Consider the following 27,459-nt stretch of genomic DNA (forward strand, 5'->3'; position numbering starts at 1 on the left):
CCCCACACACACCTACCTCATATACCCTCTACCCACACACACCCCTACCTCCTATACCCTCCCCCACACACACCCCTACACACTATACCCTCCCCACACACACCCCTACTTCGTATACCCTCCCCACACACACACCTACCTCATATACCTCCCCTGCACACACATCCCTACCTCCTATACCTCTCCGCGCACACACCCCTACCTCCTATACCCCCACCCCACACACCCCTACCTCCTATATCCTCCCCCACATACACCCCTACCTCCTATACCCTCCCCACACACACACCTACCTCATATACCCTCCACCCACACACACCCCTACCTCCTATACCCTCCCCCACACACACCCCTACACACTATACCCTCCCCACACACACACCGACCTCATATACCCTCCACCCACACACACACCCCTACCTCATATACCTCCCCCCACACACACCTACCTCATTTACCCTCCACCCACACACACCCCTACCTCCTATACCCTCCCCCACACACACCCCTACACACTATACCCTCCCCACACACACCCCTACTTCGTATACCCTCCCCACACACACACCTACCTCATATACCTCCCCTGCACACACATCCCTACCTCCTATACCTCTCCGCGCACACACCCCTACCTCCTATACCTCCCCTGCACACACAACCTTACTGCCTATACCCTCCCCACACACCTACCTTCTATACCCCCCCCACAAACCCCTACCTCCTATACCCCCCCCCACAAACCCCTACCTCCTATACCCCCCCACACACCCCTACCTCCTATACCCCCCCCCACACACATCCCTACACCACATACCCTCCCCCCACACACTCCTACCTCCTATACCTCACCCCCCCCCACACACACCTACCTCCTATACCCTCCCCACACATACCCCTACCTCCTACACCCTCACACACACACACACACACACCCCTACCTCCTATACCCTCCCCCCCACACACCCCTACCTCCTACACCCTCTCACCTCCTATACTTCACCCCCCCCCACACACACACACTCCTACCTCCTATACCCCCCCACGCACCCCTACCTCCAATACCTTCCCCCCACAAACACCCCTACCTCCTACACCCTCCCCCCACACACACCCCTACCTCCTGTACCTCCCCCCACACACTCACCCTTACCTCCTATACCTCCCCCCACCCACACCCTTACCTCCTATTTCACCCACACACACACACACACACACACACACACTCATATCTCCAATACCGCCACCCAAAACCCACTCCCCTACACCTCACACACACCATTGTCAGCACTGTTCACTGTTTCTTCATTAAAGATGCAGTGCAGTGGAAACCTTGCTGTCGTCATTGTGTACTGTTCATATTCCACCTTTAATCGTGAAGAAAGCCCTGTGCTCCTGAGGGGGAGTGTTTCTTTAAATAAGGCCCTGTTTTAATGTGGACTGATGGTTCCTGCTGATGTTTAAGTGCTGTGGCTCATTAGTGACCTCTCTGCCTTGTCAAGAAAAATAAAAGGTATCACAAATATATCACCACCTGTCTCCGGACCCTCGACTGTATGTTTTATTCAGTTTCCGCCAAACACCAACAAATCCAACACAACAAAGAGAATCTGTAAATTATTCTCCTCACTGCCACCATCACACAATGCTGCCACATGCTTCAGCAACACATCACTGACACCAACATACACACACAGACACACACACACACACACACACTCTTACTCACATACACACACACACACACACACACACACACACACACACACACTCATACACACAGACACATACACTCTTACTCACACACACACACACACACACACACATGCACACTCAGACACACATACATTCATACACACACAGAAACATATACACTCATACTCTCTCACACACACATATGCTCATACCCCCCCCCCCCCACACACACACACACATGCGCTCATACTTTCTGTCTATCTGTCTCTCTTTTTCTCTGTCTCTTGCCCTCAGGCTGTGTATTTCTGTCTATTGTGCAAAGGCTTGTGACACTGAACATTTTCTAATAAACACAACACAGTTACGTAATAACAGCAGAACAGCAACAGGGTACAATACACACAGGTTTGCTCCTTTGTGTGTGTGTGTGTGTGTGTGTGTGTATGTTTTAAGGGACCCATATGGTTCATTTTCCTCATATTAGGATATATACATTCATATAAATTTCTACACACGGTGGCGCTACAGGTCGTCTCACACACGTGTGTGTGTGTGTGTGTGTGAGTGTGACTGGGCAAGTGTCTCATGCTCTGTCCAGGGTGTGTTCCTGCCTTGTGTGCAGTGATTCTGGATCAGCTCCAGACCCTGATCAGACTGAAGTGGTTACAGAAGGTGAATGAATGAGTGATTCTCCAGCTGCTCACTGTCCATTCGAATGAAACAGTAGTTTATGTAAATTAGCTCTGTCCTGACTGCACCTCATTTATAAAGGACAGAAACACCCTTTATAACTTTCTGAGAGTCCAGGGCTTAACAGCTGTAAATGGATTGGATTGGTTCATGTAATTTTGTTTTGGAGATTTTACAGAAACATTTTCAACAAAGCGAACTTTAACATTAATTACTTAGTTACTCATTCATACACCCATTTGTTAATTCATTCATTCATTTTTTCTCTGCAACCACTTCATCCTTGGTTCAGTCACGGTCATCTGGGTCTGGATTCCACGTCTGACTGTAGTTCTGTGTGGGTGGGGGTCCAAAGGTATGAGTTGTATAGGGATGTGTACAGTCACAGTTTTGGAGCACGTCGTCTCCATCGGGGATTCTGGTCAAATGAATCTGGACAGTCCACTCTGTCTGGAGTGCGACCCATGCTCAGCACTGCCCCCTGGTGCGGATCATTTTGCTCTGGTACTTCAGGGGCAGCCCCCAGCGTCTCATCAGATAAATATCAAATAGGTACACGCTGCCAGGGTTTAAACCCTCGACGACTGCCGTGGTGACTGCGCGCCGTGGGTCCAGCTCCTGAAAATATTTACAGAGGACCCTCTCGGATGCTGGCCGCGACTCCGGCCCCAGACAGTGGTCAGTCCCCTGGGGCTTACTCTCTTTGTCCAGCCTGTCTGGGATCTGCCGCTGATATAAACAATAAAGACTGCGTTCTTCTGTGCCCATCCACGCAAGGGTCACTGAGCTGCAGCTGCGCAATTTGTTGAAGGACTTTAACTGCAGAGTGATGGGCAGCAGTGGTGCCCCCTGTCGGTGGAAAGCTGAGGATGCCTGCATTTTAACACACACTTTTGTGTCCAGCTTGGATGGGGATGGGGCGTCAGGGACCTGGAGATAGATGAGGTATGAAGGGCCACCCTGGAGCCATATCTGAACCAGCTGCTCACCCACTTCCTGTGAGGAGAGCAGCTGTCCCCTGGTGGACACGGTCACTTTCGCCTTGGTGGTGTTGCAACTGTGGAGGGTCAGCAGGCCTTTCTGCTGCCCGCCGCGAGGTCGAAAACTAAATCGTCTCTGACCCTCTGACCCCGAGCTCATGGTGACCCACTGCACCTGGCCGTCCCTCAGCGGAGTTGCGACCCCTCGGGCCTCGGAGTGAGTGTGGGTGAAAGTCCCTGTGTAGGCAGCGCTCGTCCCATTCTCTCTGTCCATCACAAACACGTCAAAGAAGTACAGAGTGTCCGGCAAGAGGTCAGACACGGTACAAACACTGTCCACTTCTCTACAAACACAACCTGGATCCTCAAAGTTTGCCTGGATTACCGCCGATGAGCCACGGTCCCCAAACACATCCCACTGCTGCCCCCACCATGCCTTCAGTGGAACAGCAGTGCCCCCTTTCTTTGCCTTTCTCCCACTCCCTCGCTCCTCCCTTGCTGCCTGCCGGGCGGAGCAGAGGCTGCTGAAGTTGTGTTTGCGGTTAACGGTGACACAGTACTCGTAGTTGTGTTTCTTGCTGTGTTTTGGTGTTTGGGTCAAGGACGGACTGGGGGTCCAATTCAGTGTGACGCTGGTCATGCCCACCCCTAGAGTGTGGACCCGGGGGTCAGGGGGCAGCTCAGGGAAACTTCCAGAGGATCCAAGCCCTTCATGAAGATAAACCTCCACCTGCGCATCCTGCTCTGGGGATTTGAGCCATAGGATGTAGATGGATGCTGGACCGTAAGCAGGACCCTCGTAAGTGTCCACTGTGGAGCCAGAGTAACTGTGGATTAATGTCTCCTTCCCAGAACCTCTCCACCACACCTCTGGAAAACTCTTCTTGGAGCTCCCTGCAGATCACACACAGGTTAAACCTGATCAGATTCACTCTCAGATTTACACCGGGGACACAAAGTTAATGTTAAAAAAAAAATCTAAACAAACGGTTTCTCTTTTAGATCACAACATTAAAAATAAATTAGAATGGAACTCAGCACAGAGCAGAGCCTGAATCATTATTAACATTAATAATAATATAAAAACAATAATAATAATTATAATCATAATTGTAACATTAGCCCAGTAGAACTACAGCAGAGAAACTCTCTACAGTTTCTCCAGAGAACCATAACCCAGTTACGCCTCTACACGGTTCTCTACACCTACTGCAGTACACCAACTGTAAATCACCAGCGGTAAAACACCAGCTGCAGAAGACAGGCTAAAAGTTTTGGGCTGAGGGACAGCGCTGGGGGGAACCAAGGATATGGTCGTGTTTGATTTTCTGAACTGCAGAGATAATCAAAAGACTAGCAGAAATGTTTGAATGTTTGACGCAGAACTCAGTTCCGCACTCAAGCCTCTGTGCTTTAGTCAGAGAACTCTGAGCAAATGTTTCAGAATCAAAGTGAATAATTTAACGCAGTGGATGGGGAGGCTGCAGTTTTTCAGCTGAAAGATTTATTCGTCACTTTATGATTTCATAATGTTCCTCTGACAAGACTCTGAGAGCACACTGAGAACCACAGAACCCGAAAACCAGAAGAACCACAGCCAAAAACACCCTCTCTGAGCTGATCACAACCAAAACATCAGCTGAGTCTCTACACTGGGGCAACACCATTGATCTCTGTCCTCTGAGTTAGGAACGGATTCTGACCAGCTCCAGAACCAGAACAAACTCCAGAACCAGAACAAACCCTGAAACCAGAACAAAACCTAGAACCAGAACAAACCCCAGAACTAGAACAAACTTCAGAACCAAGACAAACTCCAGACCAGAACAAAACCTAGAACCAGAACAAACTCCAGAACCAGAACAAACCCTAGAACCAAAACAAATTCCATAACCAAAACAAAGCCTAAAACCAGAACAAAACCTTGAACCAGAACAACCTCCAGAATCAGAACAAACTTTATGCATTTTACAGGGTTCTCTTAAAGAGGAACATCAGACTAAAGTTCAGGAGGTTCAACATTTACCCCCCTCTATTCCTCTCCACCATCACCCCCCTCTAACCCCCTTCACTATCACTCCCTCTATCGCCCTCCATCACCCCCCTCTATCCCTCTCCACCATGAAACACTCTATCCCCCTACACCATCACCCCCTCTTTCCCTTTCTACCATCACCCCTTCTATCCCCCTACACCATCACCCCCCATTCCCTTACACCATCACCCCCTCTATCCCTCTCCAGCATCACACCCTCTATCACCCTCCACCATCACCCCCTCTATTGTTCTCCAGCATCACACCCTCTATCCCCCTACACAATCCCCCCCTATTCCCCCACACCATCACCCCCCTCTATCCCCCTCCACCATCACCCCTCTCTATTCTCCTACACCATCACCCGCTCTATCCCTCTTCACCATCACACCCTCGATCCCCCTACACCATCACACCCTCTATCCCCCTACACCATCACCCACCTCTATCCCCCTACACCATCACCCCCTCTATCCCTATCCACCATCACACCCTCTATCCCCCTACACCATCACCCCCCTCTATCCCCCTACACCATCACCCCCTCTATCCCTCTACACCATCACCCCTCTATTCCCCTCCACCATCACCCCCCTCTATTCCTCTACACCATCATCACCTCTATCCCCGTACACCATCACCCCCTCTATTCCCCTACACCATCACCCCCCTCTATACCCCTACACCATCACCCCCCTCTATACCCCTACACCATCACCCCCCATTCCCCTCCATCACACCCCTCTATCCCTCTCCACCATCACCCCCTCTATCCCTCTTCACCATCACCACCCTCTATTCCCCTACACCATCACCCCCCTCTATTCCTCTGCACGATCACCCCCAATTTATCCCCCTGAACATCACCTCCCTCTATCCCTCTCCACCATCACCCCCATCTATTCCCCTACACCATCACTCCCCTCTATCCCCCTCCACCATCACCCCCCTTTATCCCCCTCAACATCATCACTTCTACCCCTCTCCACCATCACCCCCTCTATCCCTCTCCACCATCACCCCCCTCTATTCCCCTGCAGGATCACCCCCACTTTATCCCCCTCAACATCACCTCCCTCTATTCCTCTCCATCATCATTCCCCTCTATCCCCCTACACCATCACTCCCCTCTATCCCCACTCCACCATCACCCCCTCTATCCGCCCTTCACCATCACCCCCTCTATCCCCCTACACCATCACCCCCTCTATCCCCCTTCACCATCACCCCCTCTAACCCCCCTTCACCAACGCCCCCCTCTATCCACCCTTCACCATCATCCCCTCTATCCCCCTTCACCATCACCCCACTCTATCCCTCCACCATCACCCCCTCTATCCCTCCACCATCATCCCTCTCTATCCCTTCCCCATCAGCCCCCTCTATCCCCCTCCACCATCACCCCCTCTATCCCTCCACCATCACACCCCTCTATCCATCCACCATCATCCTCTCTATCCCCTAATCCTTTCACCCTCCATAACTCCCTCTATCCCTTCACCATCACCCCCCTCTACCTCCCCTCCAACACCCCCTCTACCCCCCTCCAGAGCAGAGGGACCCTCTGAAGAAATGCTTCTTCCTGAGAAAGGTTTGAACAATTATGTCATTCCTGAATTTGAACTTCTTTCAGAAAGAAACATCTTTCTCTCACTCTTGGAGCCATTAGCACTGCATGCAGGTGGTTTGACCCCAGCATTTGGGGGTGGGGCACTTTGTAATTTTCTGTTTCCTTGCTTAACCTGCTCTTTTAAGTGTTATTATCTCTTTTCATTTTCCTGACACAGCTGCTCTGAGGACACTCAGTGTTTCCTCTTCATTCCACTTTGGCACATCTGGCCAACATCTGCTCCTCCACCGCATTACGTTTTCCTAAAATAATCTCAGACTGAGCTGCAGTTCAGCCCGAGACTGACAGATTGGTCACGGAGGATACTCTGGTCACTACTGAAACTATGCACAAGACCCTAGTGAACTTCTGCCTGTGCAGCTGTCTTTCATGGTTTGATCAAGTACATTTAATCTGTACTACGCTCTGATACTGTCCTCCATCTGAAAACCCAACAGCTGCCTCTCACTCCTGGGCTTCCTAAACACACAATCGACCCTTCACCTGATTCAGTCAGCAGTATGGACCACCCTCTATTGGCTACAGTTCCCCCACTTCACTTTTTACCCTTCACAGGCTTCCTGCCCCCAAGGCATTGTTTCAAGTGGCGCCACACAGTTCCTTTTATTTTCTAAACACAACCACATTCATCATTCTGAGTTCACATTTTAGTCTATGATGATCGACATCAGATTATTTAAGACACCTATTGAATGTGTGTGTGTGTGTGTGTGTGTGTGTGTGTGTGTTAGTGACACTCACAGTGATTGTGTGGGTTTGGGTTGTCCTTTAGTGAGCGAGCAGTAAGTCTCCATTTGATTGATCCAGAACATGGACTCACTCTCAATGCCAGGAACAATGTCTTCTTCTGCAGAGTGAAATAGATCCTGCACAGAAACAAGAAATAATACAATTAATCCAGAATCTGTGCAGCTCACACTCAGGATGAGCCTCAAACACACAGACAAACACAGGCTCAGTGAGAAGCTGAAGATCTGATAAAGATGTGTATTTCCCAAGCCTCCTGTACCACCACATTCTCCAAACCAGTGCAGAGAACAGATGGAGCTTAAAACAGAGGACACAGCAGGTGGAGAACTTAAAACAGAGAACACAGCAGGTGGAGAACAGGTGGAGGTCAGGACAGAGAACACAGCAGGTGCAAAACAGGACACAGTACCAGGAAGTGGTATTGATGTGTTGAGGCCTTCTAGGGTTGTGGAGAAGTTTGTCTCCTGGACATCAGACACTTGTCAGAGCACACCTGTCAGAACCCAAATTTTAGAGCACACCCACCAGAGAACACCTGTCAGAGCACACCCATCAGGGTACACCTGGCAGTGCACACTCTTCAGGGCACACTTGTCAGGGCACACTCATCAGGGTACACCCATCAGAGCACACTCGTCAGGGTACACCCATCAGAGCACAATGATCAGGGCACACCCGGCAGAGCACAAAGATCAGGGCACATCAGACAGGGAAAACGGTCAGGGCACATCGGTCAGGGCACACCCGTCAGAGCACACCTGTCAGGGCACACCCATCAGAGCACACCTGTCAGGGCACACCCATCAGAGCACACTCGTCAGGGCACACCCGTCAGGGCAGTCTGGTCAGGGCATAATGGTCAGGGCACACCTATCAGGGCACATCAGTCAGAGCACACCCAGCACAGCACACCTGTTAGGGCACACCCATCAGAGCACACCCATCAGGGCATAATGGTCAGGGCAGACCTGTCAGAGCAAACCCTTTAAGGCACACCCATCAGAGCACACTCATCAGTGCACACCCGTCAGGGCACATCCATCAGAACACACCTGGTAAAGCACACCCGTCAGGGCACACTGGTCAGGGCATACCAGTCAGGGCACACCCGTCAGGGCACACCCATCAGGGCACACCCGTCAGAGCAAACCCATCAGAGCACACCCGTCAGAGCACACCTGTCAGGGCAAACCTCTCAGAACACATCTTTCAGAGCTCAAAATGTCAGAGCACACCTATCACAGCCCAAATGTCAGAGCACACCCATCAGAACACACCTGTCACAGCTCACCTGTCTGTACCCAAATGTCAGAGCACACCCATCAGAACACACCTGTCACAGCTCACCTGTCAGAACCCAAATGTCAGAGCACACCCATCAGATAACATAAACACACACATGTATTCAGCTGTACAGGAATGCATGCATGGGAGTAAGACTGTGTGTGTGTAAGACAGGTGTACAGGTGTGTGTGTGTGTGTGTGTGTGTGTGTGAGTGTGTGTGTGTTGGGGGGGGGGGGGGTTATACCTGCATGTGCATCCTGCATGCAAGTGTACAGGTGTTGGGGTGTGGGCAGTGAGCCAGGTGTTTGGTCGGTCACAGATGAACACAGAACACAGAAGGTGGAGAACAGGTGGAGGTCAGGACATAGGACACAGCAGTGGAGAACAGGTGGAGATTAAAACACAGGGCACAGCAGGTGGTGAACAGGTGGAGGTCAGGACAGAGGACACAGCGGGTTGAGGACAGGTGGAGGTTAAAACAGATAACACAGCAGGTGGAGAACAGGTGGAGGTCAGGACAGAGAACACAGCAGGTGCAAAACAGGACACAGTACCAGGAAGTGGTGTTGATGTGTTGAGTGAAAGTTTAAAGGTGTGTATGTGTTTGTGTGTGTGTGTGTGTGTGTGTGTGGTTATACCTGCGTGTGCGTCCTGCATGCAAGTGTACAGGTGTGGGGGTGTGGTCAGTGAGCCAGGTGTTTGGTCGCAGGTGAACATCATTGTCTGGCAGTAGGGCAGAGAGAGGAGGAGCTATAGACACAAGCAGTGACATCATCACCGTTGCCATGGAAACAATCATAATGACCTACAGAGAGAGAGAGAGAGAGAGAGAGAGAGAGATATTAGTTCTGTAGATGAGTATCTGAAGTGTTTGTGTTGTTCAGAGAGAATTATTCATGCGGAGAGAAGAACGCCGAGAAGCATTCTCCGGCGGATTGTCTGTTCCAGGCATGGCGGCGGTTCCATTGCTGAGGAGAGAAGCCATGTCTATTTATAAAAGTCTCTAAATCTGAGCTCCTACAGATGATGAAGTTTCTCTGAGCTGAGATGCTGCCATGCATCAGGTTCTAAACCCAACCTGACCCAAGCAGTGCTGGCGCTGAGGCTGGACTCGCTCCAGCAGAGACTCCACTCGGAAACAGCAAGGAAACTTCAGACTCTCTCTCACCTTCTCTGATGTTATTTTTATATTTAGCTGCTGATTGGAGTGTCCCCCGAGAGATGCCATCAAAGCCCTTCACTTCAAAAAGTCCCCATAACCAGCAGAGACATCACCACGGAAACAGGCCTGAGATCAGACAACAGGCTTCTTGTGCTCTGCTCTGTTCATTACTGGGGAGGTGTGAGGAGTGGGAAGTGGGGGGTGTGGGGTATGGGGGTGGAAATGTAGAGGTGGTGAGTGAAAGACCAAAACAGAGGACTAAGTGGTGGGTTTTGGACATTTGGAGGAGAGGTGGATTTTGGACATTTGGAGGAGAGGTGGGTTTTGGACATTTGGAGGAGAGGTGGATTTTGGATATTTCAGGGTGAAATAGACTATGTACATTTTGAGGTGAGGTGGGTTTTGGACGTTTGGGGTAGAGGTGGGATTTTGGACGTTTGGGGGAGAGGTGGGTTTTAGACGTTTGAGGAAGAGCTGGGTTTTGGGTGTTTGGGGAAAAGGTGGGTTTTGGCCATTTGGAGGAGAAGTGGGTTTTGGACATTTGGAGGAGAGGTGGATTTTGGACATTTGGAGGAGAGGTGGGTTTTGGACATTTGGAGGAGAGGTGGGTTTTGGATATTTCAGGGTGAAATAGACTATGTACATTTTGAGGTGAGGTGGGTTTTGGATGTTTGGCGGAGAGGTGGGATTTTGGACGTTTGGGGGAGAGGTGGGTTTTGGATATTTCAGGGTGAAATAGACTATGTACATTTTGAGGTGAGGTGGGTTTTGGATGTTTGGGGGAGAGGTGGGATTTTGGACGTTTGGGGGAGAGGTGGGTTTTAGACGTTTGAGGAAGAGCTGGGTTTTGGGTGTTTGGGGAAAAGGTGGGTTTTGGCCATTTGGAGGAGAAGTGGGTTTTGGACATTTGGGGGAGAGGTGGGTTTCGGCCGTTTGGGGGAGAGGTGGGTTTTGGACATTTGGGGGAGAGGTGGGTTTTGGCCGTTTGGGGGAGAGGTGGGTTTTGGACGTTTGAGGGAGAGGCGGGGTTTTGGAAGTTTGGGGGGAGGGTTTTGGCCGTTTGGGGGAGAGGTGGGGTTTTGGATGTTTGGGGGAGAGGTAGGTTTTGGGTGTTTGGGGAAAAGGTGGGTTTTGGCCATTTGGAGGAGAAGTGGGTTTTGGATATTTGGGGGAGAGGTGGGTTTCGGCCGTTTGAAAGAGAGGGGTTTTGGCAGTTTGGAGGAGAGGTGGGTTTTGGCAGTTTGGAGGAGATGTGGATTTTGGATATTTCAGGGTGAAATATATTTTGTAGGTTTTGAGGTGAGGTGGGTTTTGTCCATTTGGAAGAAAGGGGTTTTGGCAGTTTGGAGGAGAGGTGGGTTTTGGCAGTTTGGAGGAGAGGTGGATTTTGGATATTTCAGGATGACATATTTTGTACGTTTTGAGGTGAGGTGGGTTTTGGACATTTGGGGGAGATGTGGGATTTTGGACGTTTGTGGGAGAGGTAGGTTTTGGACGTTTGAGGGAGAGCTGGGTTTTGGATGTTTGGGGAAAAGGCGGGTTTTGGCCATTTGGAGGAGAAGTGGGTTTTGGATATTTGGGGCAAAGGTGGGTTTTGGCTGTTTGGGGGAGAGGTGGGTTTTGGATGTTTGGGGGAGAGGTAGGTTTTGGCCGTTTGGGGAAGAGGTAGGTTTTGGCCGTTTGGAGGAGAAGTGGGTTTTAGATGTTTGGAGGAGAGGTGGATTTTGGATATTTCAGGGTGAAATATATTTTGTACGTTTTGAGGTGAGGTGGGTTTTGGACATTTGGGGGAGATGTGGGATTTTGGACATTTGGGGGAGAGGTAGGTTTTGGACGTTTGGGGGAGAGGTAGGTTTTGGACGTTTGGGAAAGAGGTGGGTTTTAGATGTTTGAGGGAGAGCTGGGTTTTGGATGTTTGGGGAAAAGGCGTGTTTTGGCCATTTGGAGGAGAAGTGGGTTTTGGATGTTTGAGGGAGAGGCAGGGTTTTGGACATTTGGGGGAAAGGTGGATTTTTTGACGTTTGGGGGAGAGGTGGGGTTTTGGGCGTTTGGGGGAGATTTAGGTTTTGACCGTTTGGAGGAGAGGTGGGTTTTGGCCATTTGGAGGAGAGGTGGGTTTTGGCCGTTTGGAGGAGAGGTGGGTTTTGGCCATTTGGAGGAGAGGTGGGTTCTGGCCATTTGGAGGAGAGGTGGGTTTTGGCAGTTTGGAGGAGAGGTGGTTTTTTTAATGTTTGGGGGGAGAGGTAGGTTTTGGCCGTTTGGGGGAGAGGTAGGTTTTGGCCATTTGGAAGAGAGGTGGGTTTTGGATGTTTAGAGGAGAGGTAGATTTTGGCTGTTTGGTGGAGAGGTAGATTTTGGCTGTTTGGAGGAGAGTTGGGTTTTGGCCGTTTGGAGGAGAGGTGGGTTTTGGATGTTTAGAGGAGAGGTAGATTTTGGCTGTTTGGTGGAGAGGTAGATTTTGGCTGTTTGGAGGAGAGTTGGGTTTTGGCCGTTTGGAGGAGAGGTGGGTTTTGGCCGTTTGGAGGAGAGGTGAGTTTGTCTGTCTGGAGGAGAGGTGGGTTCTGGCCATTTGGAGGAGAGGAGGGTTCTGGCCGTTTGGAGGAGAGGTGGGTTTTGGCAGTTTGGAGGAGAGGTGGGTTTTGGATGTTTGGGGGAGAGGTGGGTTCTGGCCGTTTGGAGGAGATGTGGGTTTTGGCAGTTTGGAGGAGAGGTGGGTTTTGGATGTTTGGGGGAGAGGCAGGTTTTGGCCGTTTGAGGCAGAGGTAGGTTTTGGCAGTTTGGAGGAGAGGTGGGTTTTGGATGTTTGGGGGAGAGGTAGGTTTTGGCCATTTGGAGGAGAGGTAGATTTTGGGTATTTGGAGGAGAGGTGGGTTTTGGCCATTTGGAGGAGAGGTGGGTTTTGGATGTTTGGAGGAGAGGTGGGTTTTGTATGTTTGGAGGAGAGGTGGGTTTTGGTCATTTGGAGGAGAGGTGGCTTTTGGCCATTTGGAAGAGAGGTGGGTTTTGGATTTTTGGGGGAGCGGTGGAGAGGTGGGTTTTGGCCGTTTGGATGAGAGGTAGGTTTTGGATGTTTGGGGAAAAGGCGGGTTTTGACCGTTTGGAGGAGAGGTAGACTTTGGCCTTTTGGAGGAGAGGTAGATTTTGGCTGTTTGGAGGAGAGTTGGGTTTTGGCCGTTTGGAGGAGAGGTGGGTTTTTGCCGTTTGGAGGAGAGGTAGGTTTTGGCAGTTTGGAGAAGAGGTGGGTTTTGGATGTTTGGGGGAGAGGCAGGTTTTGGCCATTTGGGGGAGAGGTAGATTTTGGGTATTTGGAGGAGAGGTAGACTTTGGCCTTTTGGAGGAGAGGTAGATTTTGGCTGTTTGGAGGAGAGTTGGGTTTTGGCCGTTTGGAGGAGAGGTGGGTTTTTGCCGTTTGGAGGAGAGGTGGGTTTTGGCAGTTTGGAGGAGAGGTGGGTTTTGGATGTTTGGGGGAGAGGTAGGTTTTGGCCGTTTGGGGGAGAGGTGGGTTCTGGCCGTTTGGAGGAGAGGAGGGTTCTGGCTGTTTGGAGGAGAGGTGGGTTTTGGCAGTTTGGAGGAGAGGTGGGTTTTGGATGTTTGGGGGAGAGGTAAGTTTTGGCCATTTGGAGGAGAGGTGGGTTTTGGCCATTTGGAGGAGAGGTGGGTTTTGGTCATTTGGAGGAGAGGTGGCTTTTGGCCATTTGGAGGAGAGGTGGGTTTTGGATGTTTGGGGGAGCGGTGGAGAGGTGGGTTTTGGCCGTTTGGAGGAGAGGTAGGTTTTGGAATTTTGGGAAAAGGCGGGTTTCGGCCATTTGGGGGAGATGTGGGTTTTGGCCGTTTGGAGGAGATGTGGGTTTTGGCCGTTTGGAGGAGAGGTGGGTTTTGGACATTTGGAGGAGAGATGGATTTTGGAAATTTGGAGGAAAAGTGGGATTTTGGGGAGAGGAGGTAGGTTTTTGGACGTGTGGATTAGAGGTTTTAATATAAACCCTGGTTTAGTATTAAAAGGAACCTTCAGGTCCTGCTTTATGATTTATTTATCCTGCAGTACACTTCACCAGAATAAGCAGAAAACACGTTTTTAAAGATGGTGTGACATTCTTCCCTCATCCTATGTGTATATATTACACAGCAATATAACCTCAACCCTTAGTTTGTCACTAATATTTCCATGCTTTCCAGACAAATATACAAAACAACAAGACACTTCAAGCGTACACTTCTCTCTCAAAAATGTTTAAATGTCTAGGGGGTCATTAGTTATTAATTAATTTATGTGCCACGTCAGTGTCCTATGATCCATAAATATTTCCAAGGTGGTGTCCTCTATAAAGTGGTGCCACTATTCCATGGCCCAAGCAATGGTTTGACTTTCCTTTTCTGAAATGGGAATGTCTTTGCTCAACACATCCTAGCACCTCGGAGGCATAGGCAATCTATATGCTAGGTGAGGACAGTCCCTAAATTAACATCACTGGCATCCATCAGGACATGGAACCTGAGGTCTGAACCAGAGAAGATTGGAGGGCTCTCTTAACTTTCATGGAGGCTTGCTGAATCTTGTAATAGGGGAGGGGATGTCAGTTAGTTTGGCAAGTAACCTTTTGTGCCAACATACCAGCCAGAAGGAATGCTGTAGTTCTTTGAGGTCAATGGGTGTAGTATACTTACAAATGTCCTCCACATTTTAACAGTCCACTTCCATTCCCCCAGCTAAAGACAACATGGCCTAGAAAGGAGAGCTGGGTACAGAGCAAGCAGCACTTCTGGATGTTTAACACCAGCTGTGCTAATTTTTGAAAACTCAGGTGTCTGACAAAAAACAATGCTTTCTCCAACAGACACTGAAAGGTGGTGCCAAATAGTATCACCTTAAACTTTACTAGGCTTTGTGGTGTAACGACAGCTGTTTTTTTTAAACATATTCCTCCATCTTCACTTGCTAGCACCAGCAGTTCCAGTGCACTGAAGCTAGGTGCTTGTTCATGAAATAACAGCACTGGTGTAGGTTTCCAGCAGGGTCTTGACATTTAATACTCAATGTCCCACAAAGAACAGAAAATATCCATTGACTTTGGACACCATAGCCACAGGAGCAGCACAAGTACAAGAGAAGGGTCTGCACATGGTCTTTAATATTTTCTTGCTTCTGGATAGGGGTACAGTACTATCTTCTCCAAACTGGCATGCCATCCTTCATAATGATTTTGTGTTGCATGACTCCAGTGGATCCCATTTTCTCAATCCAGACAGTTGACTACCTCTGCAGCTGCAGGTGAATAATCTCTGGTTGGAAAGCTATCAGTAGATTGTCAGGATGGATTCTATCATTTAACAATGCCACATAGAAATTGGCTAACTATGTTGAAAGAACTGTGCCTAGCGTATTATCCCATACAGATGTTAAGGTTTAGTTTGGTAGCATTCAGGAAATCCTGGCCCAGGAGTTCAAGTTAATACAAGCTGGCATCACTCAACACATTAAGAGCCATTTTGCATGTAGCTGAACCATTTTGCATTGCCAGCTGGAGAAGCATGAAGACTTTCCCAAAAATCATATATTCTTGTCTGTCTGCCATAACAAAAACTTGACTACTGTAGTGTTGTAAATCTTTATTTTTGTGAGCAATGTTCCACAAGTTCATCTACATGAGCATGTATGTTCTTCCTGTGTCCACAAATGCATTTTTACTGAACAGATCTGGATGGTCACAACCAAAACAGAAAGTAAAGTGCATGGAGGCCATTCTCTTCTGTCCTCATTTATTTTCGTTGACCTTTTGGTCTGGTGATCATTAGTGTTGAAATTTTACAAACGACTCCAGTAGTTTTTGATGAGATCCAGTCTTTTTCAATCATGTGTCCTGTCTTCACCAACTGGTCTACTGTTGTCAATACCTGGATTCAGTATGTGTCACCCCATCCCATTTCTCTCATCTTTGGACACCACAAAAGATATTGCGCATAATACGTGCATGTAAAAGCCATCAGACACAGAGTGCACAATCATGTGAAGCTTCTTTTCTTTTTATTTGGCATAATCCTCATGTAGGAAGACCTTCAGAAACACAGTCTTCAACATTGTCCAGTTTTTAATTTTACTCTTTGTAGCCAACCACCAGGTCCATGCGGGACCATCGAGCACTGTATTACGCATTCACACTAATTCCTGATCATTGAGGGGACAAAAAGAAACATTTTCACATTGCTCGATAAGAATGGTTATATCTACTGAAAAGTCAATATAAATAGGATGTATATAAGGTGCACTGAGCAGTAGCAGTAACCTCGGGAGGGCTTGCTGTCACAGCAGGTGTGTATGCAGACTTCAGGAGAAAATCAGTGCTCTATACTTTACTGATTTACGTAGTGAGTATACATATCAGTACCCAAAACAACAGTGATTTAAAATGTCCAGCCCAGTGTTCAGAAAGCATGCATTGACACAAGAAATATTAAGAGAACAGGAGTGAAGTTAATATGACACTTAAAGTGGGGGAGATGCAGTGGTCTCTAATTTATACCCCCATTTTTCTCACCAATACATCCAAAGTCACAATTGCAGAAGTTTCTAATTGCAACTTCAATGAGGAGCTCAGTTTTTTTAATAGACAAACAGTCTCAGACAACAGGTAACGTGATGACATCAGGGTAGTCTCCATAAACAAGTAAAGATTACATTATTAAGATTTGCACAATTATACACCCCATTCGTATTAAATCAGGAAAATTTAAAAAGTGAAGGGTATACCCTGCGCTAACACACTCCAGACTGATCCCCACAGTCTCACTGCGCTAACACACTCTGGACTGACCCCCACAGTCTCAATGCGCTAACACACTCCGGACTGACACCCACAGTCTCACTGTGCTAACACACTCAAGACTGACCCCCACAGTCTCACTGCACTAACACACTCCAGACTGACCCCCACCGTCTCACTGCGCTAACACACTCCGCATTGACCCCTATAGTGTCACTGTGCTAAGACACTCCAGACTGACCCCCGCAGTTTCACTGCACTAACACTCTCCGGACTGACCCCCGCAGTTTCACTGCACTAACACTCTCCGGACTGACCCCCACAGTTTCACTGCGCTAACACACTCTGTACTGACCCCTATAGTGTTACTGCGCCAACACACTCTGGACTGACCCCCACAGTGTCACTGCGCTAACACACTCTGGACTGACCCCCACAGTTTCACTTCGCTAACACACTCCGGACTGACCCCTACATTGTCACTGTGCTAACATTCTCTGGACTGACCCCTACAGTCTCACTGCGGTAACACACTCCGGACTGACCCCCACAGTCATAATGAGGTAACACACTCCGAACTGACCCCCACAGTTTCACTGCGCTAACACACTCTGGACTGACCCCCACAGTTTCACTGTGCTAACACACTCCGGACTGACCCCTATAGTGTCACTGCGCTAACACACTCTGGAATGACCCCCACAGTTTCACTTCGCTAACACACTCCGGACTGACCCCCACATTGTCACTGTGCTAACATTCTCTGGACTGAACCCAACAGTCTCACTGCAGTAACACACTCCGGATTGACCCCCACAGTCATAATGAGGTAACACACACCGGACTGACCCCAAGAGTCTCACTGTGCTAACACACTCCGGACTGACCCCCACATTGTCACTGTGCTAACATTCTCTGGACTGACCCCACAGTTTCACTGCACTAACACACTCCGGACTGACTCCTATAGTGTCACTGCCCTAACAGACCCAGGACTGACCCCCACAGTCTCACTGTGCTAAAACACTCCAGACTGACCCCAACAGTCTCACTGCGCTAACAAACTCTGCATTGACCCCTATAGTGTCACTGTGCTAACACACTCTGGACTGACCCCCACAGTTTCACTGCGCTAACACACTCTGAACTGACCCCCAGTTTCACTGCGCTAACACACTCCGGACTGACCCCTATAGTGTCACTGCGCTAACACACTACGGACTGACCCCTATACTGTCACTGCGCAAACACACTCTGGACTGACCCCCACAGTGTCACTTCGCTAACACACTCTGGACTGACCCCCACATTGTCACTGTGCTAACACACTCTGGACTGACCCCTACAGTGTCACTGTGCTAACACACTCCTGACTGACCCCCACAGTCTCACTGCACTAACACACTCCTGACTGAACCCCACAGTCTCACTGCGCTAACACACTCTGGACTGACCCCTACAGTGTCACTGTGCTAACACACTCCTGACTGACCCCCACAGTCTCATTGCGCTAACACACTCCGGACTGACCCCTATAGTGTCACTGCGCTAACACACTCCGGACTGACCCCCACAGTGTCACTGCCCTAACACACTCCAGATTGACCCTTATAGTGTCACTGTGCTAACACACTCTGGACTGACCCCTACAGTGTCACTGTGCTAACACACTCCTGACTGACCCCCACAGTCTCATTGCGCTAACACACTCCGGACTGACCCCTATAGTGTCACTGCGCTAACACACTCCGGACTGACCCCCACAGTGTCACTGCCCTAACACACTCCAGATTGACCCTTATAGTGTCACTGTGCTAACACAATCCGGACTGACCCCTATAGTGTCACTGCGCTAACACACTCCGGACTGACCCCCACAGTGTCACTGCCCTAACACACTCCAGATTGACCCCTATAGTATCACTGCACTAAGACACTCCGGACTGACCCCTATAATGTTAGTGTGCTAACACACTCTGGACTGACCCCCACAGTGTCACTGCGCTAACACACTCCGGACTGACCCCCACATTGTCACTGTGCTAACACACTCCGGACTGACCCCCACAGTCTCACTGCGCTAACACACTCTGGACTGACCCATACAGTGTCACTGCGCTAACACACTCCTGACTGACCCCCACAGTCTCACTGCGCTCACACAGTCTGAACTGACACCTATAGTGTCACTGCGCTAACACACTCTGGACTGAACCGACAGTCTCACTGCGCTAACACACTCCAGATTGACCCCTATAGTTTCACTGCGCTAACACAATCCGGACTGGCCCCTATAGTGTCACTGCCCTAACACACTCCGGACTGACCCTCACAGTGTCACTGCGCTAAAACACTCCAGGCTGACCCCAACAGTCTCACTGCGCTAACACACTCCGCACTGACACCTCTAGTGTCACTGCACTAACATACTCTGGACTGACCCCTATAGTGTCACTGCGCTAACAAACTCTGGACTGATCCCTATAGTGTCACTGTGCTAACACACTCCGGTCTGACCCCCACAGTTTCACTGCCCTAACAAACTCCAGATTGACCCCTATAGTGTCACTGCGCTAACACACTCCAGACTGACCCCCACAGTCTCACTGTGCTAACACAATCCGGACTGGCCCCTATAATGTCACTGCCCTAACACACTCCGGACTGACCCTCACAGTGTCACTGCGCTAAAACACTCCAGGCTGACCCCAACAGTCTCACTGCGCTAACACACTCCGCACTGACCCCTATAGTGTCACTGCGCTAAGACACTCCGGACTGACCCCCACAGTTTCACTGCACTAACAAACTCTGGACTGACCCCCACAGTTTCACTGCGCTAACACACTCCAGACTGACCCCTATAGTGTTACTGCGCTAACACACTCTGGACTGACCCCCACATTGTCACTGCGCTAACACACTCTGGACTGACCCCTATAGTGTCACTGCGCTAACAAACTCCAGATTGACCCCTATAGTGTCACTGCGCTAACACACTTCAGACTGACCCCCACAGTCTCACTGTGCTAACACAATCCGGACTGGCCCCTATAGTGTCACTGCCCTAACACACTCCGGACTGACCCTCAAAGTGTCACTGCGCTAAAACACTCCAGGCTGACCCCAACAGTCTCACTGCGCTAACACACTCCGCACTGACCCCTATAGTGTCACTGCGCTAAGACACTCCGGACTGACACCCACAGTTTCACTGCACTAACACACTCCGGACTGATCCCCACATTTTCACTGCGCTTACACACTCCGGTCTGACCCCTATAGTGTTATTGCGCTAACACACTCTGGACTGACCCCCACAGTGTCACTGCGCTAACACACTCTGGACTGACCCCCACAGTGTCACTTCGCTAACACACTATGGACTGATCCCCACAGTCTGATTGCGCTAACACACTCCGGACTGATCCCCACAGTCTCACTGAGCTAACACACTCCGGACTGACCCCTATAGTGTCACTGCGCTAACACACTCTGGACTGACCCCCACAGTTTCACTGCGCTAACACACTCCAGATTGACCCCTATAGTGTCACTGCGCTAACACACTCCGGACTGACCCCCACAGTCTCACTGCGCTAACACAATCCAGACTGACCCCTATAGTGTCAATGCGCTAACACACTCTGGACTGACCCCCACAGTGTCACTGCGCTAACACACTCTGGACTGACCCCCAGCAGTGTCACTTCGCTAACACACTCCGTACTGACCCCCACACTCTCACTGTGCTAACACACTCCGGACTGACCCCTATAGTGTCACTGCGCTAACACACTCCAGACTGACCCCCACAGTTTCACTGCGCTAACACACTCCAGATTGACCCCTATAGTTTCACTGCGCTAACACACTCCAGACTGATCCCCACAGTCTCACTGCACTAACACAATCCGGACTGACCCCTATAGTGTCACTGCGCTAACACACTCCGGACTGACCCCCACAGTTTCATTGCGCTAAAACACTCTGGACTGACCCCACAGTTTCACTGCGCTAACACACTCTGCATTGACCCCTATAGTGTCACTGTGCTAACACACTCCAGACTGATCCCCACAGTCTCACTGCGCTAACACAATCCGGACTGACCCCTATAGTGTCACTGCACTAACACACTCCGGACTGACCCCTATAGTGTCACCGCGCTAACACACTCAGGACTGACCCCTATAGTGTCACTGCGCTAACACACTCCGGACTGACCCCTATAATGTTAGTGTGCTAACACACTCTGGACTGACCCCCACAGTGTCACTGCGCTAACACACTCCGGACTGACCCCCACATTGTCACTGTGCTAACACACTCCGGACTGACCCCCACAGTCTCACTGCGCTAACACACTCTGGACTGACCCATACAGTGTCACTGCGCTAACACACTCCTGACTGACCCCCACAGTCTCACTTCGCTAACACAGTCTGAACTGACGCCTATAGTGTCACTGCGCTAACACACTCTGGACTGAACCCACAGTCTCACTGCGCTAACACACTCCAGATTGACCCCCACAGTCTCACTGTGCTAACACAATCCGGACTGGCCCCTATAGTGTCACTGCCCTAACACACTCCGGACTGACCCTCACAGTGTCACTGCGCTAAAACACTCCAGGCTGACCCCAACAGTCTCACTGCGCTAACACACTCCGCACTGACCCCTATAGTGTCACTGCACTAAGACACTCCGGACTGACCCCCACAGTTTCACTGCACTAACAAACTCTGGACTGACCCCCACAGTTTCACTGCGCTAACACACTCCGGACTGACCCCTATAGTGTTACTGCGCTAACACACTCTGGACTGACCCCCACATTGTCACTGCGCTAACACACTCTGGACTGACCCCCACAGTGTCACTTCGCTAACACACTCTGGACTGACCCCAACATTGTCACTGTGCTAACACACTCTGGACTGACCCCTATAGTGTCACTACGCTAACAAACTCCAGATTGACCCCTATAGTGTCACTGCGCTAACACACTCCAGACTGACCCCCACAGTCTCACTGTGCTAACACAATCCGGACTGGCCCCTATAGTGTCACTGCCCTAACACACTCCGGACTGACCCTCACAGTGTCACTGCGCTAAAACACTCCAGGCTGACCCCAACAGTCTCACTGCGCTAACACACTCCGGACTGACCCCCACAGTCTCACTGCGCTAACACAATCCAGACTGACCCCTATAGTGTCAATGCGCTAACACACTCTGGACTGACCCCCACAGTGTCACTGCGCTAACACACTCTGGACTGACCCCCAGCAGTGTCACTTCGCTAACACACTCCGTACTGACCCCCACACTCTCACTGTGCTAACACACTCCGGACTGACCCCTATAGTGTCACTGCGCTAACACACTCCAGACTGACCCCCACAGTTTCACTGCGCTAACACACTCCAGATTGACCCCTATAGTTTCACTGCGCTAACACACTCCAGACTGATCCCCACAGTCTCACTGCACTAACACAATCCGGACTGACCCCTATAGTGTCACTGCGCTAACACACTCCGGACTGACCCCCACAGTTTCATTGCGCTAACACACTCTGGACTGACCCCACAGTTTCACTGCGCTAACACACTCTGCATTGACCCCTATAGTGTCACTGTGCTAACACACTCCAGACTGATCCCCACAGTCTCACTGCGCTAACACAATCCGGACTGACCCCTATAGTGTCACTGCACTAACACACTCCGGACTGACCCCTATAGTGTCACTGCGCTAACACACTCCGGACTGACCCCTATAATGTTAGTGTGCTAACACACTCTGGACTGACCCCCACAGTGTCACTGCGCTAACACACTCCGGACTGACCCCCACATTGTCACTGTGCTAACACACTCCGGACTGACCCCCACAGTCTCACTGCGCTAACACACTCTGGACTGACCCATACAGTGTCACTGCGCTAACACACTCCTGACTGACCCCCACAGTCTCACTTCGCTAACACAGTCTGAACTGACGCCTATAGTGTCACTGCGCTAACACACTCTGGACTGAACCCACAGTCTCACTGCGCTAACACACTCCAGATTGACCCCCACAGTCTCACTGTGCTAACACAATCCGGACTGGCCCCTATAGTGTCACTGCCCTAACACACTCCGGACTGACCCTCACAGTGTCACTGCGCTAAAACACTCCAGGCTGACCCCAACAGTCTCACTGCGCTAACACACTCCGCACTGACCCCTATAGTGTCACTGCACTAAGACACTCCGGACTGACCCCCACAGTTTCACTGCACTAACAAACTCTGGACTGACCCCCACAGTTTCACTGCGCTAACACACTCCGGACTGACCCCTATAGTGTTACTGCGCTAACACACTCTGGACTGACCCCCACATTGTCACTGCGCTAACACACTCTGGACTGACCCCCACAGTGTCACTTCGCTAACACACTCTGGACTGACCCCAACATTGTCACTGTGCTAACACACTCTGGACTGACCCCTATAGTGTCACTACGCTAACAAACTCCAGATTGACCCCTATAGTGTCACTGCGCTAACACACTCCAGACTGACCCCCACAGTCTCACTGTGCTAACACAATCCGGACTGGCCCCTATAGTGTCACTGCCCTAACACACTCCGGACTGACCCTCACAGTGTCACTGCGCTAAAACACTCCAGGCTGACCCCAACAGTCTCACTGCGCTAACACACTCTGCACTGACCCCTATAGTGTCACTGTGCTAAGACACTCCGGACTGACACCCACAGTTTCACTGCACTAACACACTCCGGACTGATCCCCACATTTTCACTGCGCTTACACACTCCGGTCTGACCCCTATAGTGTTATTGCGCTAACACACTCCTGACTGACCCCCACAGTGTCACTGCGCTAACACACTCTGGACTGACCCCCACAGTGTCACTTCGCTAACACACTATGGACTGATCCCCACAGTCTGACTGCGCTAACACACTCTGGACTGATCCCCACAGTCTCCCTGCGCTAACACACTCCGGACTGACCCCTATAGTGTCACTGCGCTAACACACTCTGGACTGACCCCCACAGTTTCACTGCGCTAACACACTCCAGATTGACCCCTATAGTGTCACTGCGCTAACACACTCCGGACTGACCCCCACAGTCTCACTGCGCTAACACAATCCAGACTGACCCCTATAGTGTCAATGCGCTAACACACTCTGGACTGACCCCCACAGTGTCACTGCGCTAACACACTCTGGACTGACCCCCAGCAGTGTCACTTCGCTAACACACTCCGTACTGACCCCTATAGTGTCACTGCGCTAACACACTCCGGACTGACCCTTATAGTGTCACTGCGCTAACACACTCCAGACTGACCCCCACAGTTTCACTGTGCTAACACACTCCAGATTGACCCCTATAGTTTCACTGCGCTAACACACTCCAGACTGATCCCCACAGTCTCACTGCACTAACACAATCCGGACTGACCCCTATAGTGTCACTGCGCTAACACACTCCGGACTGACCCCCACAGTTTCATTGCGCTAACACACTCCGGACTGACCCCACAGTTTCACTGCGCTAACACACTCTGCATTGACCCCTACAGTGTCACTGTGCTAACACACTCCAGACTGATCCCCACAGTCTCACTGCGCTAACACAATCCGGACTGACCCCTATAGTGTCACTGCACTAACACACTCCGGACTGACCCCTATAGTGTCACCGCGCTAACACACTCTGGACTGACCCCTATAGTGTCACTGCGCTAACACACTCCGGACTGACCCCCACAGATTCACTGTGCTAACACACTCCAGATTGACACCTATAGTGTCACTGCGGTAACACACTCCAGACTGACCCCCACAGTCTCACTGCGCTAACACACTCCGGACTGACCCTATAGTGTCACTGCGCTAACACACTCTGGACTGACCTCCACAGTCTCACTGTGCTGACACACTCCGGACTGACCCCTACAGTGTCACTGCGCTAACACACTTCGGACTGACCCCCACAGTTTCACTGTGATACCACACTCTGGGCTGACCCCTATAGTGTCACTGCGCTAACATACTCCGGACTGACCCCACATTGTCACTGCGCTAACACACTCCAGACTGACCCCCACAGTCTCACTGTGCTAACACAATCCGAACTGACCCCTATAGTGTCACTGCCCTAACACACTCCGGACTGACCCTCACAGTGTCACTGCGCTAAAACACTCCAGGCTGACCCCAACAGTCTCACTGCGCAAACACACTCCGCATTGACCCCTACAGTGTCACTGCGCTAAGACACTCCGGACTGACGCCCACAGTGTCACTGCGCTAACACACTCCGCATTGACCCCTACAGTGTCATTGCGCTAACACACTTCGGACTGACCCCCACAGTTTCACTGCGCTACCACACTCTGGGCTGACCCCTATAGTGTCACTGCGCTAACATACTCCGGACTGACCCCCACATTGTCACTTCGCTAACACACTCTGGACTGACCCCCACAGTCTCACTGCGCTAACACACTCCGGACTGACCCTTACAGTGTCACTGTGCTAACACACTCTGGACTGACCCCCCAAGGTCTCACTGCGCTAACACACTCCGGACTGACCCCTATAGTGTCACTGTGCTAGCATACTCCGGACTGACCCCCACATTGTCACTGCGCTAACACACTCTGGACTGACCCCCAGTCTCACTGTGCTAACACACTCCGTACTGACCTCAACAGTCTCACTGCGCTAACACACTCCGGACTGACCCCTATAGTGTCACTGCGCTAACACACTCTGGACTGCCCCCCACAGTGTCACTGCGCTAACACACTCTGGACTGCCCCCCACAGTGTCACTGCGCTAACACACTCCGGACTGAGCCCCACAGTCTCACTGTGGTTGATTGGTTCTGCTTCGGAAACCAGAACCCAGACACGACAGGAGAACGTATACTGATCAGCACATTTCACATCAAAAAGAGAGAGAGCCAGAGGGAGACAGAGAGATAGAGAAAGAGAGACAGAAAGAGGGAGGAGAGAGAGAGCTCTATCAGTGAGGATGGAGCGAAAGCCAAATCATGCATTCATCTGCTCTGTAATTACAGCTGAGATTCTCTTTCAGTCTCTATAAATAACACTGCAGTTTTCACTCTTTCACTCCCATTTTTCATTTCAATATTTGACTCTTGCACTCTTCTTTTTCACTTATTCATTCCATCTTATCATTTAACTGTAGCATTTCACCACTTTAATCTTTCATTCCAGGGTTTCATTTCAGGATTTCACTGCATTTCCTCAACCCTTCACTCTACTATATCACTTCAGCCTTTCATTCCACTTTTCCACTCTGACTTTTTATTCCACTTTAACTTTTTCACACCTTGTTCTTTCATGTTTCACTTTTCTCACTCTCTCTGTCTTTCACCCTTTCACTGCAATACTCTGTTCCCTAATCTCTTTTATGCCAGTTTTTTGCTCTTTTGTCTCTTAATCTTTCAGTTCATGCTTTCTCTCACTCCACTCTTTCACTTTTCACATTCTGCCCATCTGTCCCCCCTTTCACATTCACTCATTCACTCCATTATTTCATACATTCAATACACTCTTTCACTGTCACTCTTGTCTCAATTTTATTCTTTGACTAATTTTTTTCACTCTTCACTCCTCATTTCACCATTTCACTGTATTGTACTCTAACTCTCACATTTCATTCGTTCACCCTTCTCTCTTTCAGATCTCATACTTCACTCATCTCTCACAATTCATTCTTTAATATTTAACTCTCCTCTGGTTGTAGATTATTTCTCTGTCCTCTTTTCTCTCAGTACCACTTCCTCTGTCTTATTTACACCTCTCTCTCTCTCTCTCTCTCTCTCTCTCTCTCTCTCTCTCTCTCTCTCCCTCTCTCTCTCTCTCATGTTTCAGTGTCTCTTTGGGTCTGATGATTCCCTGGAGAACAGAGAGTAAGAAAAAGAGGGAGAGCAGAGGGAAGAGATGCACAATGGAGTGATGAAAGAGTGAATGGAGTAGAAATAAAACAAAAAAGAAGTGAAAAAATGAAAAACTGAAGGATGGATTTGTGAGAGTACTTTTACAACCTATGAAGTATTTAGTGACTGGCTGAGAGAGTGAGTGAGAGAGAGAGAGAGAGAGAGAGAGAAAGAGAAAGAAAGAGAGAGAGTAATAAAGAGGTCAATAAAGAGAAAATTGAAAAATGGAAGAAATGGTTAAAGAAAAACAAAAATAGTGACAGAGAAGCAAAAGGAGAAAATAATAAAATAGGAACAGAGGACAGTGCGAGATAGAGAATGACAGTGGGTGAACGAGTGGCAGTATTCTATCGTTCTCATACCTCAGAGCAGCAACGATGATCTCAGCTCTTCTTCAGACAGAGTCCCATACACAATGAACTCAGCTCTCTCTCTCTCTCTCTCTCTCTCTCTCTCTCTCTGTCCTCTG

The 27,459-nt window shown here is 50.0% G+C and overlaps 2 protein-coding genes across 2 annotated transcripts; both read right to left on the reverse strand.

Annotated features, from left to right (window-relative positions):
- Positions 1 to 1,946: 1,946 nt before the first annotated feature.
- ndnfl (neuron-derived neurotrophic factor, like) lies at positions 1,947 to 27,459 on the reverse strand. Its single transcript, XM_066642055.1, has 4 exons — positions 27,353 to 27,459; positions 9,704 to 9,870; positions 7,772 to 7,896; positions 1,947 to 4,259 (listed from the first exon to the last, which is right to left on the reverse strand). The coding sequence occupies exons 2-4, from the start codon at positions 9,862 to 9,864 to the stop codon at positions 2,854 to 2,856; spliced, it is 1,692 nt and encodes a 563-aa protein (XP_066498152.1). The 5' UTR covers positions 9,865 to 9,870; positions 27,353 to 27,459; the 3' UTR covers positions 1,947 to 2,853.
- Positions 9,956 to 12,011, reverse strand: LOC136679636 (uncharacterized). The gene is made up of 4 exons (XM_066658316.1): positions 11,984 to 12,011; positions 11,133 to 11,825; positions 10,976 to 11,067; positions 9,956 to 10,033 (listed from the first exon to the last, which is right to left on the reverse strand). The coding sequence occupies exons 1-4, from the start codon at positions 12,009 to 12,011 to the stop codon at positions 9,956 to 9,958; spliced, it is 891 nt and encodes a 296-aa protein (XP_066514413.1).

Source organism: Hoplias malabaricus, chromosome 1, assembly GCF_029633855.1.
Source record: "Hoplias malabaricus isolate fHopMal1 chromosome 1, fHopMal1.hap1, whole genome shotgun sequence".
Classification (NCBI taxonomy): domain Eukaryota; kingdom Metazoa; phylum Chordata; class Actinopteri; order Characiformes; family Erythrinidae; genus Hoplias; species Hoplias malabaricus.

What these genes read in the sequence shown, in the direction of transcription:
- ndnfl (XM_066642055.1), bottom strand. Translation starts at nt 9,864, where the DNA reads ATGATTGTTTCCATGGCAACGGTGATGATGTCACTGCTTGTGTCTATA. An exon ending in CATGCAGGACGCACACGCAG is followed by an intron (nt 7,897 to 9,703) that starts GTATAACCACAC and finishes GTTTCTGTGCAG; the next exon opens with GATCTATTTCACTCTGCAGA. An exon ending in CCCAAACCCACACAATCACT is followed by an intron (nt 4,260 to 7,771) that starts GTGAGTGTCACT and finishes TGTGATCTGCAG; the next exon opens with GGAGCTCCAAGAAGAGTTTT.
- LOC136679636 (XM_066658316.1), bottom strand. Translation starts at nt 12,011, where the DNA reads ATGTCCAAAACCCACCTCACCTCAAAAC. An exon ending in AACCCACCTCACCTCAAAAC is followed by an intron (nt 11,826 to 11,983) that starts GTACAAAATATA and finishes TCCCCCAAACAG; the next exon opens with CCAAAACCCACCTTTGCCCC. An exon ending in AACCCACCTCACCTCAAAAT is followed by an intron (nt 10,034 to 10,975) that starts GTACATAGTCTA and finishes TTCTCTCCTCAG; the next exon opens with CAATGGAACCGCCGCCATGC.